Source organism: Mauremys mutica, chromosome 1, assembly GCF_020497125.1.
Source record: "Mauremys mutica isolate MM-2020 ecotype Southern chromosome 1, ASM2049712v1, whole genome shotgun sequence".
NCBI lineage: Eukaryota > Metazoa > Chordata > Testudines > Geoemydidae > Mauremys > Mauremys mutica.
Window position 1 is genome coordinate 73,315,618 of NC_059072.1, and position 20,331 is coordinate 73,335,948.

The 20,331-nt window shown below is 37.2% G+C and overlaps 1 protein-coding gene across 3 annotated transcripts in view; it reads right to left on the bottom strand.

Moving 5' to 3' along the window:
* The window catches only part of PPP1R12A (protein phosphatase 1 regulatory subunit 12A), a 211,806-nt gene that overhangs the window by 3,194 nt on the left and 188,281 nt on the right, over positions 1 to 20,331 (bottom strand). For 2 of the 3 annotated variants that reach the window (XM_044979766.1, XM_044979750.1), the window contains 5 exons: positions 19,123 to 19,139; positions 17,330 to 17,471; positions 15,993 to 16,097; positions 14,638 to 14,685; positions 5,710 to 5,760 (listed from right to left, as the gene is read on the bottom strand). In XM_044979766.1, coding sequence (XP_044835701.1) covers positions 5,710 to 5,760; positions 14,638 to 14,685; positions 15,993 to 16,097; positions 17,330 to 17,471; positions 19,123 to 19,139 — 363 coding nt within the window. Of the gene's footprint in view, positions 1 to 5,709; positions 5,761 to 6,503; positions 6,535 to 14,637; positions 14,686 to 15,992; positions 16,098 to 17,329; positions 17,472 to 19,122; positions 19,140 to 20,331 lie in introns of all 3 variants that reach the window. The other variant, XM_044979757.1, reaches the window with a different exon arrangement.

Consider the following 20,331-nt stretch of genomic DNA (forward strand, 5'->3'; position numbering starts at 1 on the left):
AGTTGGACAGGATCAGAGGGAGTGGATGGGCTAGGATCACAAAGATCTATAACCACTATAGAGAACACTCCCCTACAGAAATTACTCTCCACATTCACCTGCTGTCAGAAAATATCTGTGAAGACTCTTGGGAAACTGTGTCTCCTCACCCGACACGAAAGATAACAGCCTATTTCTGCTAACAGCTACCTCAAGCATCAGAGCTCTGTGCTTTGGATCTAAATGTCCAAACCCTGCTGATGACCCATTCAACACAATTCCAACATGATTTTTTTTGGTTTGTTTGTTTAAAAAAAGTTAGCAAATTGCACACACAACAACCCCATATGTTAAAAGAACACTAAGGCTGCAAAATCAAGCATTCAAAAGTTAGGCTGCCCACACAATATAATTCTCCCCTGCCCCCAGTGTGTCTGTATTATGATACAGACTGACTACATGATCACATCCCCCCCGCATAATACCTGTCTCTTCAGTGCACAGGACAGGCCTGCCCAGGGAATGAATCATGGTTGTGTAGTGAGTTACGGTGTCTCATTTGCAGAAAAGTGAAGGTGCGTGGTGAGTGCAGCAGGACATTGCGGGAAGAGGAAAGATGGTCTCATCATGATTAAGGAACTTAAATGCCACCTGGAGAATTAGAGTCTATCCTTGACTCTGCCACAGCGTTCCTGTGTGAAGCTAAGCACTTTAAAACCAGACTTTTCACAGATGGCCACTAATTGTGTGTTCCTCATTTTATGGGTGTCCTAATTTTTGACCCTGGGGAGTGATGTGCAGAAGTGCTCAGCACTCACAGCTGCAACTGAAGTCAATGGGAACTGAGCTTCGATCATATAAACAGCTATAAAATGCTATGGCCTTTGAAAAAAAATCAAGCCCCGTGTGTCTCCACTTGGGCACCCAAAATTAGCAGGCACTTTACTATTTTGCCCTTAATCTCTCTGAGTTTCAGTTCCCCAGCTGTAAAATGGGGACAATCCCCCTCATCTCAGGGGTGTGATTAATGTTTGTGAAGCACTCTCATGCTATGGTCAGAGAACCATAGAAACACTCACGAGGATATTAATAATTCTATCTTCAGATCAGGGTTTGAATGGTATGTGTTAAATCAGGCATGGGGCTGAACACGGAACAAAGGAGAAGATAAAACTTCATGGAATGAGGCAGGGGCTTTTTGAGCACTTGACTTTGCAATGTTAACTCTTAATGTCTCTTTTTTTAATGCAATATTATCTCTAGTTTACTGTGGTGTATGTATTACGTGTATGGACATATCTCTGTACCACGTAATATGGTTTGTTCCAGTGTTTCTGTCCTATCTGGGGAAATAGTGTATAGTGAAATATAGATGAAATGGCCAAAGGCTACCACGCTCCTACCTCTTCTGCTGCTCAGTTTGCTCTGGGCTTCTAGACCCAGAATCCTATGAAACCCCAGTGCCTTCTGAGTGTCTGTGCTCGCGGAGGTAAGACACTTGGCTTTATTCTTCGTATATTTGTAAAAATAATTATTTTGTTTTACATGGTATTGTGTTTGCCTGCTTCTTGTTTTGAAGCTAAACAGTTTTCTCTTTAGGATCTAGAGAGCAGAAAAATGCAAGTTCAGGTGTGGAGTGAGAACGTCTCTCTGACCTATCCATGAGGCTTAGTCAATTCCGCCATGTCCCCAAACGTACTAGTCAGTCCTCAAGGCAAATTTCGGGGAGTGTGGTATGGCAGGCTGACCAGAAGTGCACCTGAAGGAGATAAGTACCATAGAGAGCTGAGAGTTACTGGTGTGTGTATGGGGCGGGGGGAGCTTGATCTCTTTTCACAAATGGTTTTTTTTTATTTTCTGTACAAATCTCTGGTGTGTGGGAGATGTGCCTCCAGCTCCACAGTCCTGTGCCAACTCACTCCTTAATGAGGGAGCTACAGTTATGTAAGTGAGTACACACGAGCTTTAGCTCTCTCCCCCCCCGCCCCCCCAGTGAATTTCCATCCAGATGAAAAACACACTGTTCAAACATAGGGCTTTATCTAAATACAGTCTATTTGGTATGCGGTTACACAGTTGCCAAAAACTGTCCTTAATAGTTTTTATTCTGAAGAAGCTATTTGTGCATTACTACTCAAGGCAGGAAGGAGTAATGGGCAGAGAATATATCAGCCAAATACTGAACGGGGGAGGTGACAACACCAGTGTTCTGTATCACTGCAGTAGTAGATATAGGTATTATGGGATTGATCTGGGAGGACAAGCTGAAATAGATTAGCTGCACCTTTGTGCTCCTTATGTATATGAATGCTAAAATGGTTCAACGTGAACCAGCCGAAGCAGAACAACTGACAACATTTGCTTGCAGCTAGTGCAATCTTACTGGATTTAGAAGTTCTGGCGACATGTCCACATACCACTTTCAATACAAAGGGGCAGATCCTCAGCTGGTATAAGTAATGAAGCTCTGACAAGTTACACCAGCTGAGGATCTGCCCCCAAACGGTTCACTACCATTTCAGGTGCTTGAACAGGTGGTGTAAATGCCAAAATTCTCTAGTGTAGCTGAGCCTTTGGTTAACCCTTCACTATATATGTAAAGCTTCAATTCCAGTTTACTTCTCCCTGAAAATCAAAAGCATCTTTCTGTGGTCTCAAATAAGCAAGACCATAATGTGCACTATTTATGTCTTGTTATATTATTGTGGGTAATTTTGCATAGGTGTACTTGATGCAAAATGTCATTCAATAGTCACTAAGCACGTCTTTTAGTAGCCAAACCCAGATTTTTACAAAACCAAACTCACAAATGATTAACAGTTTTGCATAAACAAAGGTTTCAACAGACTGTGCTCATGAGCATGTGTGGCCTCCTACCCCGAACCCCACAATGGAAAATTCTGAGGCTTGAGGCATGTAGGCAGAACCAAAAAAAATGCATACGTCTCTCCTTTGGGACAGATAGAGAGAATGTGTGTGTGTAAAAATGAGGATGGTTTGAGAGCCATTAGGCATAAAAAAATTCTATTTTAAAATATATTTTCATCTGGCCCAGAGCTTCAGCCGTGCACAATTTTTCTATCAAGGACAAAGGGCTAGTGGGCTGAAAGATTTGGCATGTGGAGAAGGGGCAGGGGAATGGGTCAAATTTTGTTTTCTCAAAGGTAGCCACCAAATGGATTTTTCACAGATGTCCCCTGTAATTGGATTTCACACAGGTATAACGTGTAATCTTCAAAATCAACACTCAGATTTCCTTTGGTTTACAGTCACAGATTTTCAAGACTATTCTAAATCTAGTTTGATAAAAAAAATATTAGCACAACTGAGCCAGACCTGAACTAAACAAAGTATTTGAACAAATACATAATAAGGCTTGAAATTCAAATATATTCTTGAAGAAAAGATGACTTTTTTGCATACTAAAACTCTACATACTGGAATGTAAAAACTAGAATAGCTGATGCAAACAATCAAGTCCATAATCCTGAAATCATTACTCAGATATTCACTAGTACAATTTTGATTTGGGTCAGTCTTATACAAGTTAACTATAGTGGAGAGAGGAAGATCTCTACTGTCAATTTTAATATATTGGAAATCTTGAGGTCAATTTTCCAACTCTGCATCTTGTACAAAAGTCAAAACAAAGGAAACCTAATTCTAGTTCAAGTCCTGTGTGAATAGCCATGCCTTTTGGGGCACCACAACTTTACATAACCTATAAATCAACTACAATAAAAAATCCTGTACAAGCCAAGACAGACCTATTTCTTGAACTGCCCTCTGATTCGTCTTTGAATGCAAAATGAGAAGATATGATGCTAGTAAGGATAATATCAAATCCTACCAATGTGTCTGTAATAAGGAACAGAAGCTGGGACAACTGGACAGCATGCATAAGCCACACTTCTGTAATCAAGCAATAAGTAAATCTTTGGACACACAAGCATTAATAGTAAAGTGCTGCCAAAGCACTAGCTAAAATTCAACACCTGCCAAGCTACTCAAAGGAGGAAAAATGAAGAAAGAAGAAATTACAAGTCAACAGAACGTAGTTGCCTACAGGACCCTGAGAGCTTTGTAACCACTCTGGTCAAGGCCCTATTCTCAGCCAGCAGTCGCTCATTTAAATGTCTCAAAGATTGAATCTGCAGGAATCAAAGAAATTGGAATGAAAACAAGAGAAAAGCAAGTATAGTACGTTTAAAAAAAACAGACGAGGAGAATTGAAAGAAAACTTAAATCAAAAGAGACAGTCATGTTAAAAGCAGATAACTAGCTGTGAAAGGAAAGGATCAAAATGTGGCACATTCTTGAAATGTAATCTAAGAACAGCCAGTGATTAGTCACAGCTTTCCAGAACAATTCAGGATGCATTAACAATGAGAGTTATTCCAGGAATTCTTTACTTAAAATTCTAATTACATGGACTAAATTTCCTATTCAGCAATCTGCAAATAATCATGTGCTTAACACTACATGACACTTATGTGACACTATAGCAAACAATAGGATGAGAGTTAATCTTATAATTAAAAACATTAATGTGTGGCTGCAAATAAAGAACTTTGTAAAACTGGTAATATATTTGTATTCTCTATTTCTCTTATCACTCTAGCCATCCTTAAGGATATACTTGTAGGTTAACACAATGTGAAATTCTCTATCCTGCAATTCTCCATCATTAGAAGAATGATAATTTTTTCCCATGCTGTAGTTTGCTTTCTGTCCCAAATATTATTTTGTCCTCCATTAAGGCACGCGTACTTGGCTCTAAATCTAATGCAGATAAAACAACATGGTTGTCTTTTGTATACTTCTCTGCTTCTCATCATCCATCATGTCAGCAAGAACTCATGTATGCATTTAAAAGAACAGTATCTGGAAGTAAGTGCTGTTGCAGAGCAGCAGGGAGAGCTCAAAAATGTGTTTTAGAAGAAACCCTTTAGCAACAGAATAGTGAATACTGGCTGTCAATAGACTGGTGGTGTCTCTAAAATTATAGCATCCAAAGATGTTTTCTAGTTCACCACATTCCAACTGCTTCCTTGGTATGATTCAATTTTATCATTGGTTTGGTTGGCTCACTTCTGGAGTTTTGTCCATGGATATAATGAAAAATGTATATATGGTCAACTCCCTGGATTAACCTTGTTTAGCTCAAATCATATCACTCAGGATCTAAACTGGGTAAACGTTGGAGGGAGAAGAAATGTGCATTGAACCATACCATGACTTAAGAAAACAAATCACAGAAATTAACTCTAAAACTACAAGGTTAAAGTCACATTTGTTAAAAAAATCTCATAGGCCAATCTTCTGTTTTGCACTACTTTAAGAAATTAGTGAAAACCATACAATACCATCTCAGCCTCTAAAAGTGATACACTTTTTGAGTTTAAGTTAAAAAAATTACTACCCAAGAAACCTTTGACTTTTCTCCCTGGTTACCACCCTAAACTTGTAAATTTCAACCACTTTCTTTAACAAAAAAAATATATATTTTAAAAATCACCCTTTGCTGTTATATCCTTTGCAAACAGAAAAGCAATGGAATTGCAGATTACTGCACAAGAGATTCTGTTGTGTTGGAAACTCAGGGAAATGATGTATTTGCTTATTTGCCAATGAGACTGCCAACAGCTGGAAAACTTCCACCTTACAAATAATGTTAACAACCAACGCACACTTTTACAGAATTAGTCACAAATGGTGTGACACACTTACTTTGAGTTCCTCTTCCATTTCAGATATCCGTCTTTCCAGAGCTCTTCGTTCCTAGATCAAAGGAGTGGCGTTAATGGTAAGCAATGCAAATTGCATTTTTAATACTTCTTATAAATATGGTGAACATTGTGATACATGTCAAGTTTCAAAGACCAAACAACTAGAAGCACAGAGCATACAGGAGACTTGTGATGCCAGTGATGTGTAGAAAATTCGTTCACATTAAAATGTAAAAATTTAGATGGAAGAGAGATTAAGATATTCATTAATTTTTTCAAAATACACCCCATCTCTTCCTGTACATTAATTTGGATAGGGTATAAGTTTATAAGTATGCCTTTGTTCAGATTTATTTCCTCAGGTAGACTTTTGTGATAATTTAACACACAAGAAATGCAGAAAATGATCAGAAACAAACAAGTATATTAAAAGAAACAAAAGCACAAAAAGCATAAGCTTTCATAGACAAGCAAATATAGCTGAAACGTTTGTCTCCTCTCACAATCTTCCCAAGACACTATTTTTTTTTTAAGTTCATTCCCATAACATATTCTAGATTAACAACGCAGGCAACAGACTTTATATCATGATTGCTTTCCTTGTGTAAGACAATGCAGTGGGTCTTATTTAAAAGCAGTTGCCGTATTCAGTATTTTACATTCCAATTTTTCAAAGAGTGAAAGGCAAAAGCAACAGATTACTGCAAAGTGTACATTTATATCTGCATACAATGGTGTTATGCAAAACAGCAAGCAGCATTAACTGAGGTGTGTAAAACTTTGGTTAGATCATACCGCCCAGTAGATACTGACTCTTGCCGGTCACCTTTCAGATACAAACCATTTGAATTTAGTTTAATCATAGTGAAGTTATTCCCCAGACATATTTCCCCATTTTAGCAAAATAACTTTAAAGGTTTAGCAAAGTAATCATTTACTGCAGTTGTTAGTATTAGTTTATTCTACTTAACGATTTTGAGTTGAGAATTGTATTTTGACGAGATGATATTGACAGATAATAATGGGCATAGTTATCAGTACCAGTGAGTTAACTGCAGTAAGCAAGTGAGTAACAAAAGCAAAATAACAAAGCCAAATAAAATAATTCCAAGAAAGTAGTAAACCCAAGTCACCAAGAGTTACATCAGTTACTTATTAGTTTTTAAGGGTAGCATTTATTACCAGAGCTCATAGAAACTAGCGGTCAATTAAATATAGTTCAGACTTCATTAAGTTTTTACAGTTCAAGCCAGGGTGGATTGAGTCAAATCTAAAGCAATTTAAATAACCAATTTCAATCATGATTTAAATCAGCAAGCAGGAAACACTGATTTAAAATAATTTTAATTGTGTTTCCCAGTTGTACTTCATAATTTTTTTCTAAAGAAAGGTTGATTTTCATTGGTTGGTAACCAATGAAAATGTTGATTTACAACTAAATGTAGCCTTTACACTAGATTTGGTGCTTAATTTTGCTAAACCAGGAGGATATGCTATATCTATACGTTTTAAGATTTACTTAAAATAACTTATTTATGCTTATTCGCATTCTTAACATGTTTATGTTAGAAAATGTTTATTATCTAAAAGTTTATAAAAACATGTTTTGCATTTAAAACTGATTAAACAAAGGAAGCATTATGCCTAATTAATGAACTGAACTGATTATGACCAGAAACAGAGTTTAATGTCAAAAGGGACTACCAGATCATGTAGTCTGACCTCCTGAATATCTACTGCCACTGAGCACCCACATACTAAACTAAACCAAAATACTGCAGCCCACAGGAGACTAGACTATTATGTGTCACAGGCAGAGAATAGAAGGGAGTGAGCTGCACCAGTGCCCGAGGTCCCGCAATTGCGGGGAAATAATTAAGTAGTGTATACCCAGATAATCCTGGCAAATGACCCACACCGACATTTAGTGGAAGGCGAACCCCCACAAGGACACAGCCACCTGACCTAGGGGAAAATTCCTGCCTGATCCCACATATGGTGATCAGTTAGACCCTGAGCATGTGAACAAGAACCAGCCAACCAAACACCTGCATGAAAGAATGCTTGGGGCCACTTCAACACTAGCCCTCCCCATCCAGTGTCCATGGTCACCATGTCCTTCAAAATTTTAGAATTAGCAGATCTCATGCTTTCTCACCTAATCTGTATTCATAGTTTAGAAGAGGAAATCAAGCTTTCCTGCTTTTTTAGCTCCCTATTGGTGTCTCAACTTGGACTGAACTAGTCATTGAACTGAACAAGTTGAATAAACTGAAATGAAGAAAATATTCTCTCTGCACCTACAGAAGAGGCTACTGCTGTGAAAGCTAGTTTAGCACTTCAACAAATTCTGGTTCCAGGTGTTTTGCCAGTGACTTCCGAGAGTTCAGTGGTACATTGGGAGGAGGGATAGCTCAGTGGTTTGAACATCGGCCTGCTATGAGTTCAATCCTTGAGGGGGCCACTTAGGGATCTGGTGCAAAAATCAGTACTTGGTTCTGCTAGTGAAGGCAGGGAGCTGGACTCAATGACTTTTCAAGGTCCCTTCCAGTTCTAGGAGATAGGCATATCTCCAATTATATAAAAGGTAAATATCTTTCTTTAAAATTTGGCAAATTTACTATTTAATACTATTTGGTATTTAAATGATTTTAATAGATTATAGAAGCAGCAAAGAATCCTGTGGCACCTTATAGACTAACAGACGTTTTGCAGCATGAGCTTTCGTGGGTGAATACCCACTTCTTCGGATGCATCTGAAGAAGTGGGTATTCACCCACGAAAGCTCATGCTGCAAAACGTCTGTTAGTCTATAAGGTGCCACAGGATTCTTTGCTGCTTCTACAGAACCAGACTAACACGGCTACCCCTCTGATACTTAATAGATTATAGTAAGTTTAGGCCTTAAAATAGATTATCTATTTCAAATTTTAATTTTAAATAGGTTTATTTTAAAAAAAAACAACCAGTTTTTATTTTGAATAAAACAATCCAATTTAAATAAAAATGTATTTTTTAAAGAATATAATTGCTTTTTATCTACACTGGTCCAAGCTACACAAGAGGGGCTCTTAATTGGGCTGACCTAGTAAATTGTTTGTTATGCAAATAGCAAAATTCTGATTAATAGAATCATAGAATATCAGGGTTGGAAGGGGTCATCTAGTCCAACCCCCAGACAGACTTTTTGACCCAGATCCCTAAATGGCCCCCTCAAGGATTGAACTCATAACCCTGGGTTTAGCAGGCCAATGTTCAAACCACTGAGCTATCCAAGATGTGTCCAGAAAATGAAAGTTGTTTCTATGATACAGAAGCATCCCTAACAACAAGCTTCTTACTGTAGTGGGAGCGTATTTTAAAAAACAAAAACACAGTTACAGCTACATGTCACTATTTTCTCATGGAGGGAAAAAAACCCCAAAAATAAAAAAACTACAGTGGATTCCCTGTACCAAAACTTACTGAAGTAACATTTAAACAGCAATTTTAGCAGCTTTTAGTAGTTAATAGAAATACTGACAAGTTATTAGTAGGACTGTCAAGTGATTAAAAAATATTGCAATTAATCGCACTGTTAAATAATAGAATACCATTTAAATATTTTTGGATGTCTTCTACATTTTCAAATGTATTGATTTCAATTACAACACAGAATAAAAAGTTTACAGTGATCACTTTATATTTATTTTTTATTACAAATATTTGCACTGTAAAAAACAAAAAAAAATAGTATTTTTCAATTCACCTAATACAAGTACTGTAGTGCAATCTCTTTATAATGAAAGTTGAATTTACAAATGTAGAATTACGTACAAAAAATAACTGCATTCAAAAATAAAACAATTTAAAACGTTAGAACCTACAAGTCCAATCAGTCCTACTTCAGCCAATCGCTCACACAAACAAGTTTGGTTACAATTTGCAGGAGTTAATGTTGCCCATGTCTTGTTTACAATGTCACCTGAAAGTGAGAACAGGCATTTGCATGGCACTGTTGTAGCCGGTATTGCAAGATATTTATGTGCCAGATGCACAAAAGATTCATATATCCCTTCATGTCTCAACTACCATTCCAGAAGACACGCATCCATGACGGGTTCTACTCTATAATGGTCCAAAGCAGAGTGGACCGACATATGTTCATTTCCATCATCTGAGTCAGATGCCACCAGCAGAAGGGTAAATTTTCTTTTTTGGTGGTTCAGGTTCTGTAGTTTCCACATCGGAGAGTTGCTCTTTTAAAACATCTGAAAGCATTCTCCGCATCTCGTCTCTCTGATTTTCGAAGGCACTTCAGATTCTTAAACCCTGGTCAAGTGCTGTATCTATCCTTAGAAATCTCACATTGGTACCTTCTTTGCGTTTTGTCAAATCTGCTGTGAAAATGTTCTTAAAACGAACATGCGCTGGATCATCGTCTGAGACTGCTATAACATAAAATATATGGCAGAATGCAGGTAAAATAGAACAGGAGACATACAATTCTCCCCCAAGGAGATCAGTCACAAATTTAATTAACACTTTTTTTAATGAGCATGATCAGCATGAAGCATGTCCTCTGGATTGGTGGCCGAAGCATGAAGGGGCATATGAATGTTTAGCACATCTGGCACGTAAATACCTTGCAATGCTGGCTACAAAAGTGCCATGAAAATGCCTGTTCTCACTTTCAGGTAACATTATAAATAAGAAGCAGATGGCATTATCTCCCGTAAATGTAAACAAACTTGTTTGTCTTAGCAATTGGCTGAACAAGAAGTAGGACTGAGCGGACTTGTAGGCTCTAAAGTTTGTTTTGTTTTTGAGTGCAGTTATGTGACAAAAAAAATCTACACGTGTAAGTTACACTTTCATGATAAAGAGATTGTACTACAGTACTTGTATGAGGTGAATTGAAAAGTACTATTTCTTCTTATTTTTACAGTGCAAATATTTGTAATAAAAACTAATATAAAGTGAGCCCTGTATACTTTGTTTTCTGTGTTGTAATAGAAATCAATATATTTGATAATGTACAAAAACATCCAAAAATATTTAATAAATTTCAATTGGTATTTTATTGTTTAATAGTGTGATTAATCACAATTAATTTTTTTGAGTCAATCATGTGAATTAACTGCAATTAATCGACAGCCCTAGTTATTAGTCATCTTTTTCAGGAAGTTGTTCTTTTTAAAATTTCCATGTCTGTTGTTTTAAGTTACAGGATTAAAGTCAAATCACGATTTGTGCATCCCATAAAAACAACTTTCCTCACTTCTGCGTGAAGATTTAGTCCAGAGATGTACTGAAGTCTCATAATGCTAAGACTTCATTCTCTGTTGTATACCTGATCTTTAACCCTGGGTTTGTTTGCTTTCCAACTGCAATAATCTTCTGTTAATTACAGTGCATTAGTGCTGTTCAACTCTATTTAATCTAATAGTTTTATTTATGAAGTGTCCTCCATGGGTGCCACTGAAAAAGTAAGTTTCCCTAAGAAACAAAAGATCTGACTTAAAAAATAAGAAAATAGCGGTTATAATAAAATAAAACCATACTATTGTTCAGAAAAAGCCAGAACCATCACTCAAGGTCAACATTGCATGCATTTTCCCCTTCCCCAAAGTGAATGACATATCTATTTACATAGTAATGTTTGGATCATGCAACGTATCAGCGCTCACACATTTCAATTAGAGTTTTGCTTTTATCTAATTCTCTAATCCTACCTAAAAGAAATCTCAGTCAGAGCACAAAAATTAGCTTTACTAATCCCTCACTATATGCTTGTTTGTCAATTATGAAGTTTCTGATTCAGTTAACTGCAATATGCAAATCCTGTATTCTGAATAAGGGCCAGGGATACTTCTCCTGGCTACTCTCCATCCACATGCTAACAAACACAGGTACCACAACTTCTGACGCTCTTCCCAACCAGCTTCAAAGATTGAATACCATTAAATTTAAAAAAGAATTACTTTTAGCAGGAGAGGGCCAAAGGGGTTTGACAAAATAATGAGATGTCTGGGGTTTCGTAAGGTGACAGGCTGTAGCCAAGCACCATTGAGGAATTAATAGTAATCAGAATGCAGGTGTGAAGATGTACTTCAGTATAAAAATGAACAACCTGAGGATATTCTCTATTACATCAGCAGCAACCATATTCTGGGCTTATAAACACCTCAACCTTTCACCTCAAAGAGTTGGTTTACCCCAGTATATAGTTATTGCCTCCAAACAAGAAGCATCTTTGGGTTATATGAATTATGTTCAATAACTAAGGTAGAGATGTCCCCAATCCAAATCCTCAGATCTGAGCAGCCCCACACTTTGGGGAGACTTCAGGATGATGTCTGAAGTCCTGATCCAGATCCAAATTTTGCAGTTTTGGCTCATCTATTATATGATGGTAAACTCCTCTCACAGTACTACTTGGAATGCCCAAAAGCATGCCTAACCTACATTTCCAAGTTAAGGGCTATACATGGAACCCTTAATCCTGTTCTGCCTAAATACTGCCGGGATCTCCTAGCAGTGATGAGACATGTGCCACCCATCCCAATCTTCAAAGGACTGGCCCAGGTCCTACAACATTGTAACTAATCTCAAATAACTATGCTGACAATGAATCGTCAGTTTTATGTAATAAATTTGGTACAAGAGTAACATTTCTACAGTGAAACTGATTGGATAAAAAGTCTCCTCTGTGGAAAATGAACAGTTTCATAGGGTATGTATACACTACCCGCCGGATTGGTGGGCAGTGATTGATCTAGCGGGGGTTGATTTATCGCATCTAGATGCAATAAATCGACCCCCGAGTGCTCTCCCATCAACTCCTGTACTCCACCGCCGCGAGAGGTACAGGCTGAGTTGACGGAGGAGCGGCAGAAGTCGACTCACCGCAGTGAAGACACCGCGGTGAGTAGGTCTAAGTATGTCGACTTCAGCTACGTTATTCATGTAGCTGAAGTTGCATAACTTAGATCCATCCCCCCAGTGTAGACCAGGCCATAGTGTCACTAAGTCTCTTAATACAATGGCCTATTTTAGGAACTGAGAGCAAAGCAGGAAATTTGCTACTGAAATACAAGAGTATCATGCACTACACCTTTAAATAAATTGCAACGCATATTAAAAAACAGGAGCCATTACACCTATGATATACATAATTAAAAGTAATAAATTCCACTTGTGTGACCACAGTGGCAAAGGAAATGCCCGTTAAAGCAGGTGATTATCACTGCCCAGAGAAAAAGATGAGAGCTACCTTAGGGGGTCAAAAGAACTGAGGGACAGAAGGTGCAGAGAAACAGTTAGAGCTATCTGGAGAGGAAGCAGAAATGAATGAATGCAACAGTAAGGAAAGCTGTCTTCATCTCTGCATATCAGGAGCCTTATTTTCCTTATGCATTGTTCATTCACTAAACTACCATAGTGGAATTTCAGTCAGTTAGTGCAGCTGAGTATTTCTGCATCTCCCTGGTTCCCTACCATAACTAACAAGTAAATTTTTATTTTATCATTGGTAAGATTTGTAGAACTAGAAGTGGCTTCTTAATCTGCAATAATTCCTGTTAAACTTCTAGATCCAGTACTCCTGTATACTATTAAAACAATCTATAGCTGCAGAGTTGGATTGGAGTTTTTTTGGTCTGGCTTTTGTTTAGGTGGCAGAGGGCAAAAGGCAAGTTTAAGGGATTCATATAATGTTTCAATATAAATAATTTAATTTAAGAATAACGAAACTAACACTATAAAAAATCCTCCTCTCACTACTCTTCTTTTTATACCTTAAAAACAGCTTAAACCATTTCAATGAATTTGGCTTTTTTTTTTTTTTTTTAAAAGTTGCTCGAGAAGAGCCAAACTTTTGTTCAAAGGAAATTTTTACAGCTAAGTTACTAGCTTTGAAAAAATGAGTCTATAATGGAAATGCAGACACCAAATTAAATGTTTGTGTCATATATAAACTTCAGGATGACCATAATTTTAAACCCTGTGTCTTATTGCTTACATATACATTTGTGTACAAATATACATCTCTCTCACAGAATGTGAGTGATCTGTATTTTCAACAACCTCATCTTCACTCTGCCTACAAATCCATCTCCTTTAGGAGTACTAAAATTCCCAGCCTTTGCACAACTTCAAACAGATCCTCTCACCCAGTTTAAAAAAATAAAATCCCCCCATCAATTTTCCTCTTCTCCCCTCCCTCAAAGTGGTATCATCATCATTACTGATGATAAAAGGAGATTCCCATGAGACACCCCGTACTTGCTTTTCACCCTGGAAAGTTCCAAGACATCAGATCCTAAGTAAACGAGGAGAAAGTTTTGAGGTTTTTTTTTTTGGTTTTTTTTAACGAAGCTGTTTGAAGCCGCTTAGAGATATGGAATGTTAGACATAATTCCGGGGAAAACTGTTTAACAAGCAGAGTACAGAATTGGAAGTCAATGGTGCAACTTACTACATCACCACCACATGTGTGGTTATATTACATATAATTAACTTATAGTATTGTATGCAGTGTTACTGAAGCATGTTGATTCCAGAATATTAGAGAGACAAGGTGGGTGGGGTATTATCTATTAATGGACCAACTTCTGTTGGTGAGAGACAGACTTTTGAGCCACACAGAGCCCTTCTTCAGGTCTGGGAAAGATACTTTGAGCATCACAGTTGAATACAAGGTAGAACACAGATGTGACACACACACACAGAGCTCATCCACCTTCTCTCTCTAATATAACTGACAGTTTGAGGACAACTAATTAAAAGAAGTATTACTGACTATAATGCTACCTTATATTTATTGCCACTTTGCATCCTACAAACCCAACATCTAAATCGTAAGAATCAGTTCAATAAAATATATCCACCCTGGGGTTGGAAAACAAAACAAACTAAAGAATCCACTAGATCTTTTGCAGAAACTTACCCTTTTTTCCATTTCCAAGAGTGACCTATCAGCAAATCTCTCTTGTCTCTGAAATATAATGTTAATAATTACATTTGGGATTTAGGGTAGAAAAACAATATAAAATATAGGAGGCAAACAAAAAAACCACAATATTTTGACTCTTTATGGTCTTAACAGTCAAAGAAAAGTCAAAAGTCAAAGAATTAAACAAATAAAAGCTTTTTTGTATTCCTGAAATCAAAACATACAATTTTACATAGTATTTCATCTCATGCCCAAGAAACTCTTTAATACCTATATTCTGAGAGACAGTGTTGTAGTTAAGGTTCTAGAATGGTATAAAAGTGAACAGAGTTTGTTCCTGGCTCAGTCACAGATGTCCTTTGTGACCTTGGACAAGTAATTTCATCTTTTTGCACCCTTTGGCAAAGTAAGTTAATACATCCTTACCATTAAGGGTGTTACATCAATGATTTCATTGATGTTTTTGAGATGCTTAGGGCTAGTCTATGCTACTGTGCTACATTGGCACAGCTGCTGTAGTGTTGAAGACATGCTATGCTTACGGGAGAGCACTCTCCCATCGGCTTAATTACTCCATCTCAATCAGAGGCGGAAGCTATGCTGCCAGGAGAGCGTCTCCTGCCAACATAATGCTGGTATGGACACCACTTTAAGTCGATGCAACTTACATCGCTCAGGGGAGGAGGGGGGGACTTTTTCACACTCCTGTGTGATGTAAGTTGCATCGATTTAAGCAATAGTGTAGACAAGCCCTTAGATACTACAGTGATGTATACTGGGTACAGATATTTATTTATAAATTCTTTCTACAATAGTTTTTAACAAGAAACCTACTATCAATCTACAGATGTGATATCACCATATGCCACACTGTTATTTGAGAGCAGTTATCTGCACCTATTTAGAGGTTGCACTATCTGCTCTTTAACTGCAAGACAGGATGTCTACTCAGCCAGTGACAGCATGGCAGTCTGTAACAACCTGCCATCAGGTTTATAAATCAATCAGTTCATAAGTTAATCATTGATACTTTGAACATAAACGTAATTCAACAATGTAGAATCATTTTCTCTGTTTTTATGCCTTCCTCCCTGCAGAGAAATTACTTAGATATATGCTGGCAAGAATCATTGATTCCTTAACAATTAACACTTGCATTAGGCGACCAGACCCATCTGGCCTTCCCTCATCTCCAGCAACGATGGCAGTTGCAGTACTTAGCCCCATTCTTTTAGAAAAAGAGAAGGTAAAGCCGACACCCGAGAAAAATGTCAATTCCATTTCCAGGATTTGCTGGTTTGTTACCCATTTTACCAGCTAGAGACTTTGCTTTGTGAGTGAATACAAACCTGTGTGGCCTTTTCCAACTGCAGTTTAAGATCCGTCAGCTCCATGTTGGTATCATGTAACTGCGCTTTCAGCTTCTCATTTTCAGTTAGAATCTGTTCATAAAGCTAAGAGAAAATTTAGACAGGTTTAAGAAATGTGCATCTCTTTTAGTTGCATTACTTAATGTATAAGGGGCTAAATTCTTCTAAAACTTGATTTAATTGTATGAAAAGAAATTTATATTCAGAGGGTCTATAGAACAGAACAGTACTTTTCTCTGTGTGTTCTGAACCAACTTAATAGAGAACTATATTCCGACTACTGAATGGCTCAAAAACACCTGCAGAAACAATATCATTTCAACTAATTTTTAGGGCATTTTCTTAAGAACATTACTAGCTTATCCCTTATTAAATTATACAGTACAATTTCATAAGGGTGACAAAAGTATTGTAAGTAGTATTACAAGAAAATTCTAGCTTCCACACGTAAAATGTTTAAATTCCCTGAAAGGAGAAATTTCTGTCTTTTATATTACAGACAAGAAGAAATGTATGATGATTTTACCTTATATTTCCATAATAAAGAAAACAATTTGAAACATTTTCCTTCTGAAAAAAATCTCTCATTGACAATAAGTTGAACAGTTGCTCATTTCTTCACAAGTTTCTTCTAGTTTTCAACAAGACTCGATTTTATATTGTACTAGCAAGTGCACCAAATAAAAGTCTCCATTATAGATGTCAAGCAATTCCAACAACACAAGGACCAAGGTAGTGGTATGTGATGTCATTAAAACAGCATTTGGCTCCTCTGGACTTTCCCCTTCTCTTGCAGAGGTGAATGAAAGGGCCAGAAGCTACTATATAGCCAGGGAGGTGGATATGATTCTTCCCCTTTGTCTTTGTGGAGTTCCGAGTTGAGTTACTTAGGGTATGTCTACACTTACTGGGGATCAACACTGCGGCGACTGATGCACCAGGGGTCAATTTAGTGGGTCTAGTGAAGACCCGCTAAATCGCCTACTGATCACTCTCCCTCGACGCTGGTACACCACTGGAATGAGACGTGTAAGAGAGTCGATGGGACAGTTTCTCCCGTCAACCCAGTGTGGTGTAGACACCACAGTAAATCAACCTAAGCTATGACAACCTCAGCTATGTTATCCACGTAGCTGGAGTTGTGTAACTTAGATCGACTTACCTCAGTAGGCCTTAGGCTGAGGCAAGATTTGGGACTTAATGGGAGTAATATGATTACTTCAGGATAGAATTTATTGGGGGCGGGGGGGGGGGGGGAGAAGGAGAAGACCGCACATAATGGTTTATTTTAATATCAGAACTACTGGCCCAGATACCTTTTTAAAGTCAGTTGCATCTTCTTTTTCTAGCCTACTACAATATGGTTTTCGTTCTTCAAAGTAACTCTGTGACCCAGACCGCCCCAGCAGTGAATCATAACGGTCGCCTGATGATGTGCTGATTGATCCTGCATCATATCTTTAAAAGAAGAAAAGTTCATTATTTTCATAACATTGCTAACCTGGTGCAGTGTATCAAGCATACATAGTTTATTCATATCATTATCTCCTATCCCCTCTCTAACTGGTGGAAACAATTTTTAAAGTTTTCTTTCTTCCACTCAACACTAAGATTTATTTCAAATGAAAAGAGGTTTTCTGACTGTCAAGTACGGCTTAGGGAGTGCAAACATTAGCCTTCTATGTCAAAATTTCTTTTGAATTAAAATACATTCCTTCAAGACATTGTTGCATGATTCTGAAGAAGACCTAGTCAAAAAATTTTAAAAGAACTTTTCTTTGCTTATTCATCTTTTATAAGCATTGAATTATTTTTTGGGTTTTATTTTTAACCTCAAAAAGATCTGCCAAGTCGAGTCTGGTCTTCCCAGTTTTACTGGAGGACTTCAGGGAATTCTCAAGGATATTAATTGTGAGCTCAACTACCTTACCAGAAGCAGCATGGCTCCTTTAACAAAGGCTTCTTTTAGTCAATATTAGTCATTGGAGTAAAATAGATATTAACACACACAAAAAATTCCTAACGGCTTTAAACAATCTGACCAAAAATCTGTTCCCCTTCCCATTGCTCAACTTGCATGGTTCAGCTGTTGTAACATCCTCATTTAACACAGAGGTTTCTAGCACAGACAGGACCCGACTTCTTAATATTTTTTTTAAAAGTACATTGTTTTTGACTATTTATTTTTAAAGAAGTTTTTCAGGCCATTTATCATAAAGCTGTTACAATGAGTACACACCCATTTTTTCCCTTTACAGGTTTCTTTTAAAAGAGTCAACTGTAAATAAAATACTTCATAGTTCAGAATTTTTGTAATATTACTTCCTTAAGATTAAATCCTCCAAATGAATGAGTTCAGTGGCATTTTCAGCCTATTTCTAATGTTCACTGACATTGCATTTCACGTCTACTGAATGCAGCCTACTTTGCTTCCCATTGAGCGTGAATGCTCCATATTCAGTATCAACTCACTGATCAAGAGCATTGGCACTAGTTTGCCAAAAGCCAAGTCATATTAGCATACATTCATTGTTAGTTAAGAAATGTTTTTGTACCTAAGTAACATCTAGAAATGCACTTATTGGGGGTGAGGAGTGCAGGATTTGTTTCTCTCTGACAGGTAAACATCTTGAGAAAACTTCAAGAAGCCTGATTTTCAGAGGAGGCAGCACTTTCTGAACGTGAAGCCCCTTATAGTGTCTCAAACTGGGTATCCAAAAATTGAGACAGTTTATGAAAATCTGAGCTTTGTATTGTAAACTGCATGGGACACAGTCTGGATCAACTATGTTTTGCGAAGTACCTAGCATATTTTAGGTGCAGTATAAATAAATACTTCAGCACATAACCGAAACAACATTTTGGACATATCTTCAGGTCCCCTGTAATCTCCCACCTGCCTGAATGTGTAAAAAGTCAATCCTATGGCTTTATTGCTATATTCTATATAAAATATACTAAATCTTTACAGCATTAACATTTTTTCAGAGCTTAACCTAACCAACTATTGAGAGCAAAGTAGGATTTGTAAATTAAGAACTTAAATAGAATACAAGTCAAAAAAGTTTCTGTTTTATAAATAAATGATTTGTTTAAATCAAACACATACCTTGAAAGACTATCACTCTGGAAAAGAGAAGAAAAAACATTAGGACAAACTGATATTTGTACATTCATTAAATATAATATTCAACATATCTGAGAACAAATGTAGCCTGGCAGAGTTGCGTTAAAGGGCAGGAGAAAGCTGAATGCTATTCAACCATTCATTATCTGAACACCATGTACAGCTTCATTTTGTTATGGCTATCAAAAAAGAGGAAACATGCTAGAATGTATTTGCCAGAAAAATGTTTTGCAAACAAGTTAGTACAAATGCATAAGACTTAGATTTTAGTATTATCTGAAACATTAGAATAGTTTTAGAAGTATGTAAATTCCTCAGTTTCTCTGCCATTTGGCAAAGTTGTTAAATAAGACACAAGGATTTTGTCCCCTCCAATCCTCTTCCTCCTATCCTTTTTTATTTTTTAATTGGAGAACAGTATTTTAAGAGCTCAATTGTCTGAGTCACTACATACCATCCTGAACAACATTCAGTGGCAAGCTAGAAAAATATTGGCATTACTGTTATTTAAACAGGATTAAACTGGGTGGGGAATCTGAACTTCTGCCCCAACAATATGTAGCAAAATGAAACCTTTTGTACACAGCTACTCAATTTAAGATCATATACAAAAGAGTAATTTAACAGGTTCCCAAATTACAGAGGAGTTTGCAGACACAGGAAAGTCTCACGTTGGGTCAAGAACCAAATTTAATTAAAATTAATTATAGAATTGTGTGTGCGGGAATGCACTTAAACACTACAGAACTTGTAGTTCTCCATTATTTCTCCTTTGAATGAGCAATATAAGTGTATTGTTTTATGAATGCAGGCTCTTTCTAGTAACTATAATGCCACCTGCACATTCCCAGCAATGTTTATCTGCTAGGCTGGCTTAAGACTTGATTTTGTTTCCTTTTTTACAACTTTATGATATATGGGAGAATTTCTGAAAGGGCTGGATTGTTTGTTGTCCTGTAAGGACAAAACAAAACAAATCTAAATACCTCATTTTTCCTCTTCCCTTCTGGGATATTCAACAGTGCTAGGACCTAATTCTACTCCCACTAAATTCAATAGTAATACTCCCATTAGTTTCAGTGGGAGTGAAGTTAGGCTAATACTGGGCTCTTCTGAAGACTCCACTCTGTTTCTAAGTCAGAGATTTGAAACCCTGCTGCATGAGACACACACTGGAATGGATTTTAAGCA